This window comes from Manihot esculenta, chromosome 12 (genome assembly GCF_001659605.2).
Source record: "Manihot esculenta cultivar AM560-2 chromosome 12, M.esculenta_v8, whole genome shotgun sequence".
Classification (NCBI taxonomy): Eukaryota; Viridiplantae; Streptophyta; class Magnoliopsida; order Malpighiales; family Euphorbiaceae; genus Manihot; species Manihot esculenta.
In genome coordinates this window covers 938,185-953,421 of record NC_035172.2, presented here as the reverse complement: position 1 = coordinate 953,421, position 15,237 = coordinate 938,185, and the positions used below count along the sequence as shown (strand labels likewise).

The 15,237-nt window shown below is 31.8% G+C and overlaps 1 protein-coding gene across 1 annotated transcript; it reads right to left on the bottom strand.

Moving 5' to 3' along the window:
• Window positions 1-10,255: 10,255 nt before the first annotated feature.
• On the bottom strand, window positions 10,256-14,117 carry LOC110628587 (squamosa promoter-binding-like protein 16). The gene is made up of 4 exons (XM_021775333.2): window positions 13,474-14,117; window positions 12,160-12,664; window positions 11,285-11,421; window positions 10,256-11,106 (listed from the first exon to the last, which is right to left on the bottom strand). The coding sequence occupies exons 2-4, from the start codon at window positions 12,570-12,572 to the stop codon at window positions 10,511-10,513; spliced, it is 1,146 nt and encodes a 381-aa protein (XP_021631025.1). The 5' UTR covers window positions 12,573-12,664; window positions 13,474-14,117; the 3' UTR covers window positions 10,256-10,510.
• Between the last annotated feature and the right edge of the window lie 1,120 nt (window positions 14,118-15,237).

Here is a 15,237-nt window from a genome sequence, read left to right as displayed (position 1 = left end):
TGGTTTTGCATGAAGAGAAGGGTGGTTCCAAGGTGTTTAACTAGCCTGTGAATATTTCACCTCCAAACAAATATAGTGTTAATTCGAAACATCATGCTTACCTTCGGCCTTGAAATTGGTCCACTAAGTGATTCATTAGTGTACTCCTCAAGGCTTTAATTTGCTTCCTCTAAAAGTTTTGGCTTTTGCATTTGGTTCCTCTACAACTAAGATGGGCTTAGGTATATATATAGGGGCGGAGGGAAAGTACGGCAAGGGGCACGTGCCGTATCGGCGATCGGAAAATGTTTTGAAGGGAATAAATGTGCCGCAGCGGCGCAGCCGGTGCCCTACCAAAGGGAACTTCTGACTCCGCCACTGTATATATATATATATATTTAATGATAAAAAAAAACTCAATTTAAATGAGCATTCAAAGAAAAAAAAATGATAATGTTATGTGAATGGTAATTAGATTTTAGTAAATATGGTATAAATCTGAGGTTAACAAAGAGGCTAATGCAATTGAGTAAAGTGAAGGGGAGAGATTGAAGTTTGAATGTTTTGTTGCCATTTCAAGCTATGTGTATTTATTATGAAATTTTATTTTATAATGATATATAAAATTACTTTATAAACCCAAATAATGCGTTTTCTTAAATATAAATTTATGATTTTAAAGCATCATAAAATCTGCTTTAAAAAGAAAAATAGTAACTTTTTTCTTTTTTAACCAATCACATTCAATTATTGTAGGCTTCTATTATATAATTTAATTATGGGGCACTGAATTATCGTTGTCTTCTCTTCTATGGAAAAAAGAATTTCTCTCACAATTATATTCCAATAAAAGTCAAAAACATTCTTCATATATAATAGTACTTGTTTCTTTGAGATAAAGATTATTATATATTGGGCAAGAAAATTGCAAATGCAAAATGCAATACTTTATTTAATTAACCTAGATGTATATAAAATTTGTAGTATAAAATTCATATCGATTGACTTTTTAATAAATTTTTTATTTATATATATATATATGGTAGCTAGTTGCCATGGTGGGGACCAATGATGTATAGTAGAGCACATCAAGTGCATTGTGACAAAATCAAGCCCACATGGGTTCAACAAGAAAGCTAAACTTCAAGCACTCAAATGTGGTCCAACAATTAATACACTAGTACTTTGGTTGGTGCACCTTTGATTGATGCCTATGTTGGCCCTTTGATTTTAATATATAAATCTTATTTTTCATTCAATACTTAATATTATAAATGCTTTTTACATATAAAATAAACGAGATTCACATGTTTTTTCAAATTATTCTTTCTTATAAATAAATATTAAATTTTAAATTTAAATTTATTAAATACACATAAATTTAATCTGATGATAAGTGTATCAGAATAAATTTAAGAGATTTCATATTGTATTCCCTTAATTCTGATTTTCATTTAAAAAAAAAATTATTAAACTAAGTAATATACTACTAAAATAAATTAAAACCATTAGACAGTGACTCCTAAGCCTTTGATTTCAACCTCTTCAATAATCAATCACAGTTTGGCCACTACACAAATCATCTTCACACTGCTAAATTACAATATGTGGATTAATAGGCTGCTGCCTTTTCCTTTTATACAACATAGAAGCATAGGCTACATGGGATTAATGCTAAAATTTCTCAAATTTTAAAGCTTGGTTTCTGAATTTTAATCAAAGTTGACGGTCAGCTTGCTGGTTTGCTCAAAACAAGGAATATATACACACAAACAAAATGGCTAAAAGATTAAATTTCCCCTCGCAATGTCAAAGCATCAATTTTTTTTTTTTTAAATTTATCATTAAACTAACAAATAAATCACCATTTATCTGAATTTTAAAATGTGAGTGACTTCTCTTCAATTTATTTAGATTTATTTAATATTTTAATAATAATTTAATTATAAATTAAAATATAAAATTTAATATTTTTTAGCATGCAGTATAATTTAGAAATAAATTTGACATTTTTGGCTGGACGAAACCGAAGTCAATTTCATGGGAATAGAAGGAAGTAACTGTGTCACTACTATCATGTGAAAGTTTTTCCAATTCCTATTAAGATGATGATCACACAGAGAGACATACTCTTTATTTGTTCCATTTGTGAAGATTTTGAGATAGAATCTGTCAAGCTAAGGCCAAACAAGCAAAAGGATACCCATTTGGACAGGTACCCATTTCTCTTTAACCTTCATAGACATGGTTAAATTTGGCTGAAAGACTGCCTTTAAGTCAGCCAAACAAAGCAGATTACACTTTTACAAGACTTGGCTGTTTCTTTTTGGTGAATGGTTGATGACCCTTTTCTTGAATTTCAAACAAAATTAAAATTGACAGATCATTACTGCCCAAATTAGAAACCATTTCACTTGTCTTTAATTAGTAGATTAGGAAAGCAAAGTCATGCTTTGAATGCAAGTTTTAGCTTGTATTATCAGAATTTTCATTTTTTTTTTTTTTTCGGTGAAGGAATTATTAGGTGGGCAAAGGTGGAGGGGACCATATCATAGGGTCTAGTGAAAATCCAATGGCTAGAAGGGCTCCATCAATTACTTTGGCAATGTCAGATTTGTTTCCATTTTGAGACAGACAATATCAACGTCAATCATAATGACACGTGGACCTTATACCGTAGTTGGATAATTTTCTTTAAGTCACGTCTTGTGGGGTTCTCTGTTAGCCCCAGTCTTATCCCTTGGAACTGGCCCCGTTCCGTGCCTAGCTGTCTTTCGTCTCTTGTCTTAGTGCGCAATTGTTTCAAATTTTTTAATATGTCTTATCAATTAATCTAAGAATTAATTGGCAGATTTAGATTCAAGGGAATTTCTATTTATGATAGTGATTTTTTTTTAAACAAAAATGGAAGATTTAAATATATTTATTATTAAATTAAGTCTGTAAGTGTTATTTATAATAATATTATATTGTGAAATAAATGATATTAATCAATTTTATTAGATAATCAGTTTAATTATATATTGTGTAATTTTTATTTAAATTAAATATGTACATTAATTTATAGTATAAATTTTAAGTGAAATTTGTAGCTCTCAGAAAAAGATATTTTCTTTTTTACTTCATGTACGAGAAAGAGAAGATCTCTAAAGCGAAAGATATTTTCTTTTTTTATTTAAATTATATGAAAGACAATGAATTAATAAAAATAAAAAATATTCAAAGTTGTATTCCGAACCTTAGACTGATGGAAAGTGCATCCTTGTAACTTTGTGAAATCAATAATTGACTAAGCAAACTTGAAATATATATTATAATAGTAGAGATATTTTTGGAGAATCGCACATGGGAAAAACAGTTCATAAACAGCGACATGCATATATACGTAACTCTATTATCGAGACAGTCACAATACTGTTAGCCTAGAAATCATATGTACTTAATTTCATCACAGAATACTTTTTTATTATTATTGAAAACAGTTCAAAAAGAAAAAAAAAAGGTTAAAAATTCTCAACCACAATCCTAAACAGAGACATAAAAGAGTCCACACAATAAGAATTGCCAAACCCACAAGTTATATTTATTAAAAGAAGTTGTCTGCTATTTAATTAGCATAGCATGGCCCAATCACAGACACAAACACAACTATGGTAAGAGCTAGGTACATTTGTTTTCTTCTTAGAAAACTTGTTTTATTTTTTGTAAAACTTGTTTAGCTTCAAAATTTTGGTTCATTATCCTGTTTAGCAAAAAAAAAAAAAAGCAAATTATATATAATAATTAATCCTTTAATGTAGTTAAAAATCATAAGGCCTGCCCCAGTTATGGACAGTTATTATTTTGGGATCATCTCTTTTAAGGTTCAACCAGTCGATTTTATTTTGATCATATGACTTGATAAACAATGTGAAATGTTTTATTCACCTGTCTGAATCTTGCATGTGAGTGTCTTGTACTAGCATGGAAGACAGTATCCTCTCTAAGGCCTTGCTACTTCATGACTAGTTTATTTTTTCAGAAAGTAATTTATGCTCTCATATGGACAAATAATTTATTTTTTTATTTAAAGTTCATAGAGCAATTTCCACACATTTATGAAAAATTATAATAAAATATGAATCAAATAAGTTGAAAAATATTAATTTTTTGAAAATTTTAAATTAATTTATTCCAATTAAATAAAGTTTAAGACTGTTTGGAGCTGAGATTGAAAGGTATATATATAATTTCAGAAACTCCAGTACAACTATGGATTAAAAGAGCCTGAAGAAGAAGCTACTGAGAACAAGGTCCAATATGGAAGCCTGCCTGGATTTCCAAAGCCCAATATACAGATATCGTTTTTTCACGTGAAACTCTTATAGTTTATTAGATAATATAAAAATTCTTTATTTGGCATTTTTGGACTGAAATTATCAAACTTTCAAACCCATGTATATATTGCTGTTATAGCTGCTAGTGAGAAAATAACTAAATTAGTTTCAAATTATACTTAATTTAAAATGATAAAGCAATTTTTTTTTGTCTAAAGTAAAATAATGCCTTTTCTCAAATTTCAAAAAAAAAAAAAAAAAAAAAGCCTTTTCCATCCACAATTCAAACAAAGCCTAGAACAAAAATCATTGTGCCTAAAATATGGCAAGATTAGGCCTAAATTGTAGCCATGCCCAGATTTGCCCTGCTATATATGGATTTAGACTCAACCAGAATTAAAATATGAAAAATTATTATTTCATCATTATATTATAAAAAATTTATTAATTGGTGTTTGAATTTTAAAAAATATAATAAAATATTTTTGATATTTTAAAAAATTTAATAATTAATTTTTTTATTAAATTTTTATATTTAAATTTTATAATTTAAAAAAAATTATTAATTAATCTATAAATATATAAAAAGTCTATTAATTAATATTTTTATAGATATTTTTTTATAATATTTAACTGTTAAAATTAATAAAATAATCAATTAGTAAATTTTTAAAGGTAGAAATATTTTAGAATTAATTAATGAATTTTTTAATATTATAAAAATTAAATAGTAATTTTTTAAAAGAATAAAATAAAATTAATTTTTTAACTAATTTAATCTAATTGAAAATGAGACAAGATTTTTCACTTAAAAAAGAAAATTAAAAATTTGATAAGTCCTTTGATTCAATTCAATTCTAACTTGTATAACCATCAAGCTTAAATATTTTTATTATACTATCCATTGAATGGTTTGGTTTGATAAGAGATATTTGGTCAAATATTTATTAGAAAAAAAAAAAAGGAAAAAAAGTAGAATCTCTCTAGGCCTATGTCTAGCCATGTGCCAACCCTACACAGAGTGCACTCTCACTGTCACAAGTGAAATTAAATGTCTCAAATAAAAGAAAGCTGCACCAACATTACCAAGCCCTCTTCTTTCACTTTATTCTATAGAGTTCTGATTTTTTTACAATAAAAATGATTAGCTAACCATTAGATGAGAATATGTTCTAAGGCCCCACTTTTAATAATTTTATTTTATTTTATTTTATAATATTCTTGGAGTAGCTTGGTTAGGCACTAGTTCACTCTATAATATTATAGATATTAGCCAAATTCAGCCAGACTGTTACATAATTAATTACATAAAGCAATCTAGCTGATCAGTATTTATTTCGCAGCAGTTGGTGCAAAATCATACTACATTAGTTTTTACTAGATTAAACTCAACATGATCCTCTATATATTATATAAATATGACAGAATCTGAATCCTTTTACCATGCCTCAGAATCAACTTTCTCGACCTTGAAACCCTCACGAACATAAGAAATGTAGCTTGCAGTCTTCACATCCACATTTTCATCACCACCATAATCATGGAAGCTTCTCTGCTGAGCAGTGGATCGCTTCTGGACTGTTTGGGTGCTGAGGAAATCCAAGGAACTATAGCATGGGGTGTATGGACTCGGACTAACCTTGCTACTATATTGCAGTGGCAGGGAACTCGGTTGACCACTAGACACCCTTCTGGTTGACGGAGGCGTTGCATGGCTTGGGCGACTGGGGAAATCCCCCGAATCACTTTGGCTACTATATTGACCTGGCAATGGCGTATAAGGCTTGGAATTCCCTCTAAGAAAAGTCTTGGCTTTGGCTAGCTTGCCTCTAAATAGCCCACCTCTTCCCTTTTGGCTTGACTCCATTTCTTGGATATTCACTACTGAAGAATGAAGATATGCAACTGATAAACTCAATCAAGTGCTTGCGTCCATTACAAGAGACATCAATGGTATTTATAGAAGTTGTTTCTCTCCTTTTAGGGTGAGGTGGTGGCTTTTGATTGGGGTGTGAATTGGCATGAAGATAGACATGAAACTTCTACTTGGCCCACCGCTCTTTCAATCCCCTATTAGGCTGTATGTTGTGTGGTTTTTTGGGATATATTCCAATTCATTTGCTGGGCTTATAATTTTTTTTTTTGAAAAAAAAAAAGAAAAAAAAGATTTGGATTATGAAGAACTTGAGGTTTGATACTTTGATGGCAACCCCAGATTAGATACGGCTTCTCTTTTTCTTTTACAAAACTAAAAAATATTTGTTGACAGCACAAAAGATTTCAAAGTCTTTTGTGAAACCAAATAAACAACACGTTCTTAAATGTATCAATGATACCTATATCTCACACCATAGATTAATTCATTAGTGTCAACTCTAGAATTAAAAAAATTTAGAGCTCGAAAAACCAACTTATTTTTCTATTAATTAATTTTAATTTGAAAAATAAAATATATTAATATATATATAGATAGATATTAATAATATATTCAAAGTAAAATAAATTATTTTTTTATTAACTAAATTTTCTGAATAGTCCAAACACTAAAAAAAATATAAAAAATATTTTTAATGAAACAAATATAGAATTTAGACTCTATTATAATCATCCAGGGATAGTGAATAAAATGTAATCCCTAACCGTATTGGAAAATCCAAAATGCACTTGAAAGGGAAGAAACGGTATCTAATTTGATGGGTATTTTTAGGGAGGTAAACAGGTAGGGTATCCGCGAAAATTAAACTATTCGAACTCGAACTCGATTTATATTAGTAATATCCGAATTTATTTCGAATCCGATTAAAAATTAATTTAAATTATCCGAATCCGTACCAAACCCGATTATTATTATCCGAATAAAATCCGAACCCGTTTAATCTTATATATTTTAATTAATAATTTATATAAAAGATATTTTTCATTAATAATTTTCATTTAAAAAATTTAATATTTCTAAAGAATATTTAAATTAAAATTTTTAAATATAAATATATAAAAAAAATTTATAAATATTATTGTAAAATATATTTTTTATATTAAATTAATTATTTATATAAACGGATTCGGGCAGTGGGTACCCATACATAAAACTCGAATCTGATCCGAACCCGCAATGGGTATTATTTTTAAAATCCGAATTCCTCCCAAACCCGATTATAACTACCCAAATCCGTTTTATTAAGGTTCGGTCGAATCGAATACCCGAAAATACCCGATCCGTTGCCATCCTAAGTATTTTTAAGAATTTAGGGAGAATTCTGATCCATAGTCATTTAACCTGGTGTAGCTTCCAAGATAAAATTAAGGTGAAGGACCCAAAGAAATTATGCATGGTAAGCTTATAAAGAATAGGCAACCATCAACCGTTGCTCAAACCAAAAGAGAAAGAGACAGCCTTTTTATGCAGACATAGAGAAGAGAACTAGCTACTTATTGTTTTGGCATCTTAAAATACTTTTATCACCATTGCATGTGTGATGTGAAAGAATATGCTTATCTGAGATCACCCTACCAGTTATGGATTTTGGCTTATTTGGGTGTCCCTGTCCTACAAAAATTGGGATGTAATGGAAATAATTCATGTAATTAAGTCAAATTGTTTCATGGGAAACCCAAATTTTTTTTTCTTTTTTTTTGAAAAGTTGACCTTGCTGAACTTTGAAAATAAAATAAATACATTTGTGTCTGTGTTTTAAAACTCAGTGGTGTCAAAATCGTCTCCAAGATTATCAGTTTGGAGCCAATATTAACAAAAAAAAAATAAATCAATATTTGGGATACCTCTTTCTAATAATTCCCTAGTAAGAGCATCTCCTTCGATGCATAAACTTATCTTAGTAAGCGTTGTCTTTGCTGTAAGATATATTCTTAATTCTTGTTTTGATTGATTGAAAACTTGTATTGATTTGGACATATAATATGGGCATCATCAGTCAACCTTTGGAATATGTCCTATACATATGAATAACCAAGCCTCTCAGTTCTATTCTCCACGTCTTTGCATGTGATATAATTTTCTCTTGCCTTTCATTTCATGGTGGAGTTGTTATCAGTTTCGAGTGGAAGAAAACAAGAGATATAATTGAGATTAAATGGTGTAACAACTTAAAATCTTAGCAGCTATTATATAATAAATCAAATTAATTTACAACTTCGTCTCCAATATTTGATTTATTCTCTTATAACCATTTAGCATATTTTTTACAGCAAATAAAATATGCATATTCTAATGGGAGTTTATTCATATACTTGGAAGCAAAACTGAAAGTTAAATTTTTCATGCATTTTATCCAAGAACTCTATGTTAGACAGATCATTCAAGTATAGATGCCATTGCTAACTATTCAAGTCTGAGTTTAGGGAAACAAGAAATGATTCCCAAGTAGAAATAGTTGCAGATTTTCTTTTTAATGAATAAATATTTTGAAGTGAAAAGTTTATATTGATCTTTGAAAATCATGAAATGTTCTATTTAATCTGCCTTTTGGTCGTTTTTTCTGTCCTTCCTTTGGGTTTGTTGTCACGTAGGGTGCTTGAAGTGTTTGTAACTACATGCACCGGAAGAATGAGGTTTGCTCACCCTCGCCACTTGTTAAGCTCCAGTATGTAGCACATCTATTTTGATTGTGGAAGGATCTCCTTTTAGCTCGAATATGTAGGACCTTGGGTTTCATTGTCGTCTCTTCTGTATGAGCGGTTGACCTTTGGCATGAGTATTGCCGGCAAGCTCTCCTTTTACATCTTCTTCCTCAGCTGAGGCGACATTTGGACTAAGATCTTTGTGGCTTCTACAGTCCTTAAGGAGTCTGGTTTGGGTTGGTTGCTGCTTGAGTGTCTAAAGGCCCGATGCTTCTTGTGTTTTCAGCTTTCCGGTGACTTCTCAACCTCACCTGAGGTGACCAAATGTGACTTTCTACCATCTTGCAAGCTAGGGTTTCTATATTTTGAGCTGGACTTGAGTTTTTTTATGTGTTTGGGCCTTTGTCTTATTTGGTTTTATATAACTTGCTTGTTTTATGTATACCGTAGGCTTCAAGCCTTTTTATCAATATATTACAGCATTCGACATATTAATTTGAAATTGGCTGATATATAGACTCTCCTCTTTTTTTTTTTTTTTTTTTTTTTTTTTCTAATCAGTTTTTAAGTGAGTTAAATCTGATTTATTTTCGATAGATATCTATAAATCAATCATTAGGTTTAACTATTTTCAAGGGATATCTATAGATATTACCCTAATGCTTAGCATTTTCTTAGAAAATTATTACAATAATACAATTAAGACTTGTTAAAAAGAAACAATGAAGTGATATGATGATGAAATGAAGAAGGACAACTAAAATTGTACGAATTTGGAGCAATTATTAGTATGACGAGCAGCTTACCAATGGGCAGGATGCAAGAAACAAACAACTGCAATTGCATGTGGAGGAATTAAATGAGAAAAAGACAATTGCTATTCAATGAAGCTGCAAGTGCCTATCATGCTTAATTGAAAGCAAAGCTCCACAGGCAACTCCTTGACCCACTGATGTTGAAACTAGACAACTCTCATTGTTGCCCCACAGGCCATAGCTTGTGTCAATAATCAAAGTTTCACATTCTCAAAGATGGAGGATGCAAATGAATGAGAACTTTGATCGTTATATTTCTCTTGTTAAAAGATGTTATGCTATTAACTCAATCCAGAAACTTAAGGATGGATATGGACAAGAGAATTCACAATTTAGCACATGAGTTAAAACAATGGAATATTTCAGAGGTTCTCAGCTTCATCCCTTTGACCACACCTCCATTGGCCTGTCCATTTGCAAAGAACTCTATTTTTGTTTTTCCTGTTCTTTAACTATTTGCTGGTATGGCTTGAATCTGTCATCTTTATTCAGGTCCTATAGCCTTAAACTTGCAAGTTTGCCCACCAAAAAAAATCCCATTATAAGTTTAGAAGAAACTATTAGCACTGGATGGCAATGATTCACTTATTTTCTTCAGAAGATGCATTCGTCTTACAACATTTGAAGTTCAATATTTGAAGAACAGCAAAAAGAACAGGGAAAATATAGGAGAAAACACATGCACAGAATACAGTTGTCTGAGTAGGATCTGCACATTCGGAATCATCATAGAAATCTCAAAACTCCAACGGTTTAGGACATCTAAGTCCTTTTATTTTTCTATTTTAAAGTATCTGATCACAAGAGTAGAGAATGGTGCCATCACTCCCAAGAGAAGGAAAGTGTCTGAAGAGATCCGCTTGTAGATGACTCATCCGGTCCAATTTGAAACATAGCCTGGCCATGGAGATTGGCATTGCTACTTCCATCAGATACCAAAACAGAATCAACAGACCCATTTTCCATTCCAGAAAAGCTAAAGTTCAGGCTTGGAATCAGGGACTGAGCTGGGGGTTTCAAGTCAGGCTGCACCATGTGGCTCAAGCCAATCTCCTGAGTCTCAGCTGATGGAGATGACAGAAGAGAGAGAGCACGGTTCGAGTCAACGACTCGATTAGATCCACCAGAGAACATTTTTTGGCTACTGTCTAATATGGAATCAGTGTCAATAATATTCTGACAGACAGATTCTCCAGGCAGTGTAGAACTAGTGCATTGTAAGAATGGGAACTGCTTTGCACTTCTGTAGCCCTGAGATAAGGAGCCAGGAAACAGGTTTCTTCCGCTGCTGTGGCTCACTGAGAATTGACTTGCGTAAAGCATTGGACCATTATCGGGTTTGGCTGCCTCAGTCCATGCAGAGCTTTCAGAACCAGCAGAAAACATTTGGAAGCCACCAAACTGCAAATATCTAGTACCTGTGATGTAGTTTTGCTTACTTCAGCAACGCTCAACACCTCTTTCTCTTATTTATAAAAATAATTAGAGGAAAAAAAAACCTTCTTCTCAATTAGATGGTTAAAGAGGAGAAATCACTGAACAGGAAAGAAAAGGATGACCAAACAACAGAAATTTCTTAAAGTCAGAAAATCGAACCTTGGTGATTGGAAAACAACGTTGCAGAATTTACAGACAGAGAATCAGGCGGAGGCTTCCTTCGACGCCGATTATGTCCATCAAGGCGTTTCCTGCAGCTTCGCTTTCCCTCATCAAACTCCCCCAAGGAATGGAACCTATTGTTATAGAGGCATTCAGAGCAATCGAAATTTTAGAACTGCTGAAGAAATATTTTGCAGGCAAAAGATCATCTTTGGGGGATGAGTAGTAATATGTCATGCCCCAGCCAAAGGCACATTAAGAGGGTCTGATTAAGAAACATTCAGATAAGGAAAATTAAGATTCTTCTTCCATTACTTGCTCCTGTGCATTTTAACCAAGCAGCATACAATCAATTATCTGAAATTTTGACGACAAAGTTTTGTTTTTGCGCTTTAGACCAACTATTATTATCATACTATTCACAGATTACAATTATATTTGTGCTATTAAACCTAGGTAAATGCCAAAAAAAAAAATGCATGAAAAGAGCAGGAATCAAACTGAAACTACTCGAGGAAATGCACCTCTTTGAAGACCATGATCGTGAGCTTCTGGTCTTCTCTTTAATGGCAAAGTATTCATTTGCAGCATCATTTTTCATAATCATATCAAAGTCAATCAGTTGCAGAGGCTCAGAAAAGTTGCACAAGTAGTGCTAAGAATGCCTGAACTACAATTAGAAGCTAATAGAGCTAATACAAGTTTGTTCACATAGTGTGAATCTAATGGAATATGTCAAGACTCAGCAATTTAAGATCTTAGAGAACTCTTATAATCTAAACAAGGGTAATGAAGCTAAAACTGCAGCTGAGAAACAATTAAAATCAAAGAATTCTGACTTCAAAGAGTTTAAGTTGAGTTTAAGTTCTTACCTGCTGCACTGCTGGCAAAATCGCTGCTCTTGACCTTTAATGAAAACCTTGGGGGTCTTGGAGTGGATCTCACAAACTTTATGCCGTCGATGATAGTCCCTGCATTTGCTAAGATCTGAAGTGCACCCATCAACCAAGCACAAAGGAACTTGGGTTCCATTGACAGGTGTCCGAACTCTTTTTGATGTTCCTGATGATGATGATTCCATTAAAGACTCCCCTGGACCTGCAAATTTCTCCATCAACTTGTCCTCTAAATCACCTGAATTCCCTAATTTCAAGTCCACTGAGCAATGCCCTGGAGCCTGATGCAGCCCTGAGCTACAGGTTGTCCCTAATTTCTGAGCAATGTGAGGAATGTTTTGGTTTTCCAATTCAGCTAATCTCCAAGTTGTCTTAAGATTGTAGCCCATAGAACATCCTTGTCTTGTAAGAATTTTTTTTTCTCTCTCTCTCCCTGCGAACCAAATTCTTCTCCAGGTGATCCACCTAGCAAACCATTACACTAACAAAACCAAGAAACAAGAGTAAATTTTCATAAGGGGAAGAAGAATATGCATGGGAAAAGAATTCATGTGCAAAATAAAATGGTTTCTTAGGAGATCAATTTGAAGAGATACTCTTCACTTTATCTTCTAAGTTACATGACAAAATATCCATCCTAATGGACTCGGTGTGTCAGAGAAGAAATTTCCAATAAACAATTTGAGGGAAACGCAGGAAAAATGGCCATATTTGACATTGCACTTAAACAATAAAGTGCAATTTTAATGCTATTCATAGAATGGATACTTGTCACATCATGCTAGTTAGCACACTCGTCCCAGTCAGAAGCAGCCTTGAATATTTTTCTTTTTGTTGAAGAAATAATTCACAAATCTTTTTTGCTTCCTAAAAATATTAGTTCATTTATGGACAAAATATACCATTACACCGTTAAACAAGCTGATTATAGGCCAAGCATGACTGGCTTACGGCATCTAAGAACTGAAAGTTATCTCAGACATGATTATTTTCTAATATGTGTAAAGGTTCTTTAATAATTCGAGGAGATTTTTCTTGACAAAAAGTTGGCAACACAACTTTATTCTAGTAGCAAGGACTAAGGAGAACCACATGTGTAGCTGATTGTTACTGTTTGAGATAGCTTTAATAGTGTGCTTTTCTTTTACAAAAACAGTTTTTTATTGCAAGATCAAGAAGCTTAAAATAACCCATAAAATTTACACAAATTTTTTGCAAGTCACGAGTTCTTTTTTTTTTTTTTTTGAAAGAAAAAAGCTGCAAAAAGAGCACAAATTTAATGATGGGTACCTGAGAGAAGCAAGAAATCAAGCACAGAAGAGGCAAAAGTCCAGTCTTTTGGTAACCTCCAGGCTTTCAAGTAGCTGGAAAAAGATAATAAAAAAGAAGCGGGAAGGAAACGGCCGCAGGTTGAAGTATAAACAAAGGCAAGAATTGGAAATCAAAACAGTTTACACAAAAATTGCTGAGGATAGAGAAGGACAAGAAACAGAAACAGAAACAGAAGCAGCAGCAGCAGAAGAAGAAGAAGGGGAAGCCATTAGATTCCTGACAACAATTTGATCAATAGTCTTGAAAGAGAAAGATAAAGAGTATAGCTTTTGTCTTCAAAGGCTTGAACAGGACAGAGAGCAAAAAACAAGTTGAAAAAAAAAGGGTAAGAAAAGCGTATAATGTGTTCGACTTTAGAACCAAGAGAAAGAAAGATATAGGCATAGATGACCATGAAGAGTAAAGAGTTGATCTTTCAAAGTCTCTTCCCCCCTTCCTTTTTTAGGCTTATCGACCTGTGGCTTGTGCTAAAGCTAAGAGAGAAAAGAAGAAAAAATAATTAAGAATGTAGAAAAGATTGAAAAGAAAACAAAACCCAAGAAAACGAGTGGCAGAGAAAGCGACAGGGTGTAGTAGCTTTCAAGAGAGAGGTGTGAGTTTCTTGTGTTCCACATTCCATGATGTGGCTTGTTTGGGAGATTGACTCATTTTCTCTTTTAAAGCATTGAGCTTTGTTATTATGGGAACTCTCCACCACAAGTCTTTGTTGGTGTCTTCTCTTACCCGTTGGATTTCGACTCTTTTTAACAGTTTTGGAGAGTTAGGGTTTCAAGTCAACTCAAACATATTTACTGTATTTTCTTTGTTTTGTTGTTTAATGTTTCTTGTTTTAGTTTTCTTGTAATCAAAGCTTTTTCTGCTTCGTTTTGCTTTCTTTGTTAAATGAATTTTTTGTTGATTTGAGGTGGGAATTGTAGACCGAATATGATATTTTTATCCACCAAAACATGTATAAATGATAATTATTTAATTAAAATTAAATAATTATGATTATTTAAAATAAAAACATTTATTTTATATAATTCATTTAAATTATATATAATTTATACCGCCTAACTTAATAACAAGAATAGTAAAAATTCATTTCTCCTTAACCTGTGCCAGCAATCACACTCCTTAATCAGAAGTTGTCCTTTTGGACAGACTCGTAATTTGATTTACAACTTTTTGCTATTTGTCGTCTTACAATGCTTTAATTTTAGCGAGCTTTTCTAAGTCCATTAACTCACTTTTCTTTATCGCCCTTGATATTACTAAAAAATAATAATAATAATTTTAAATTGAATATTTTCATTTTACATGTTTATTGCATAATTTAATTTTTTAATATATAAATTTGTAATGTAATATTTTAATATATAAATTCATTTATTAATTCTCTAATCATTAACTTTGATGCACTACAGTGTAAACATTAATAGTTTACCGTTCATAAAATTTGTGTGCTGCTGAAGACGAGGTCATCGTCTAGTTCTTTTAAATTATCAGAGTCTTGAAGTTATTCATACAATTGGTTTTGGTAATTTTTTTTTTCTATGAAGGTAATAATTTTTATTATTTATTGGGTTTTACTATAATGAGCTACCAACTTGTAGTGCTCATCACTGCAACAACTAAATTAATCCTTTAATTTTAAAAATTTAACTATTTAATTATTTGTTAATTTTAATTCCAATAAAAATACATGTTGCTTCAATTGGCTAACTGGGAGATCAAATTTTT

What these genes read in the sequence shown, in the direction of transcription:
- LOC110628587 (XM_021775333.2), bottom strand. Translation starts at nt 12,572, where the DNA reads ATGGGCTACAATCTTAAGACAACTTGGAGATTAGCTGAATTGGAAAAC. An exon ending in TTTTGCCAGCAGTGCAGCAG is followed by an intron (nt 11,422 to 12,159) that starts GTAAGAACTTAA and finishes CTATAACAATAG; the next exon opens with GTTCCATTCCTTGGGGGAGT. An exon ending in GTTGTTTTCCAATCACCAAG is followed by an intron (nt 11,107 to 11,284) that starts GTTCGATTTTCT and finishes ACTACATCACAG; the next exon opens with GTACTAGATATTTGCAGTTT.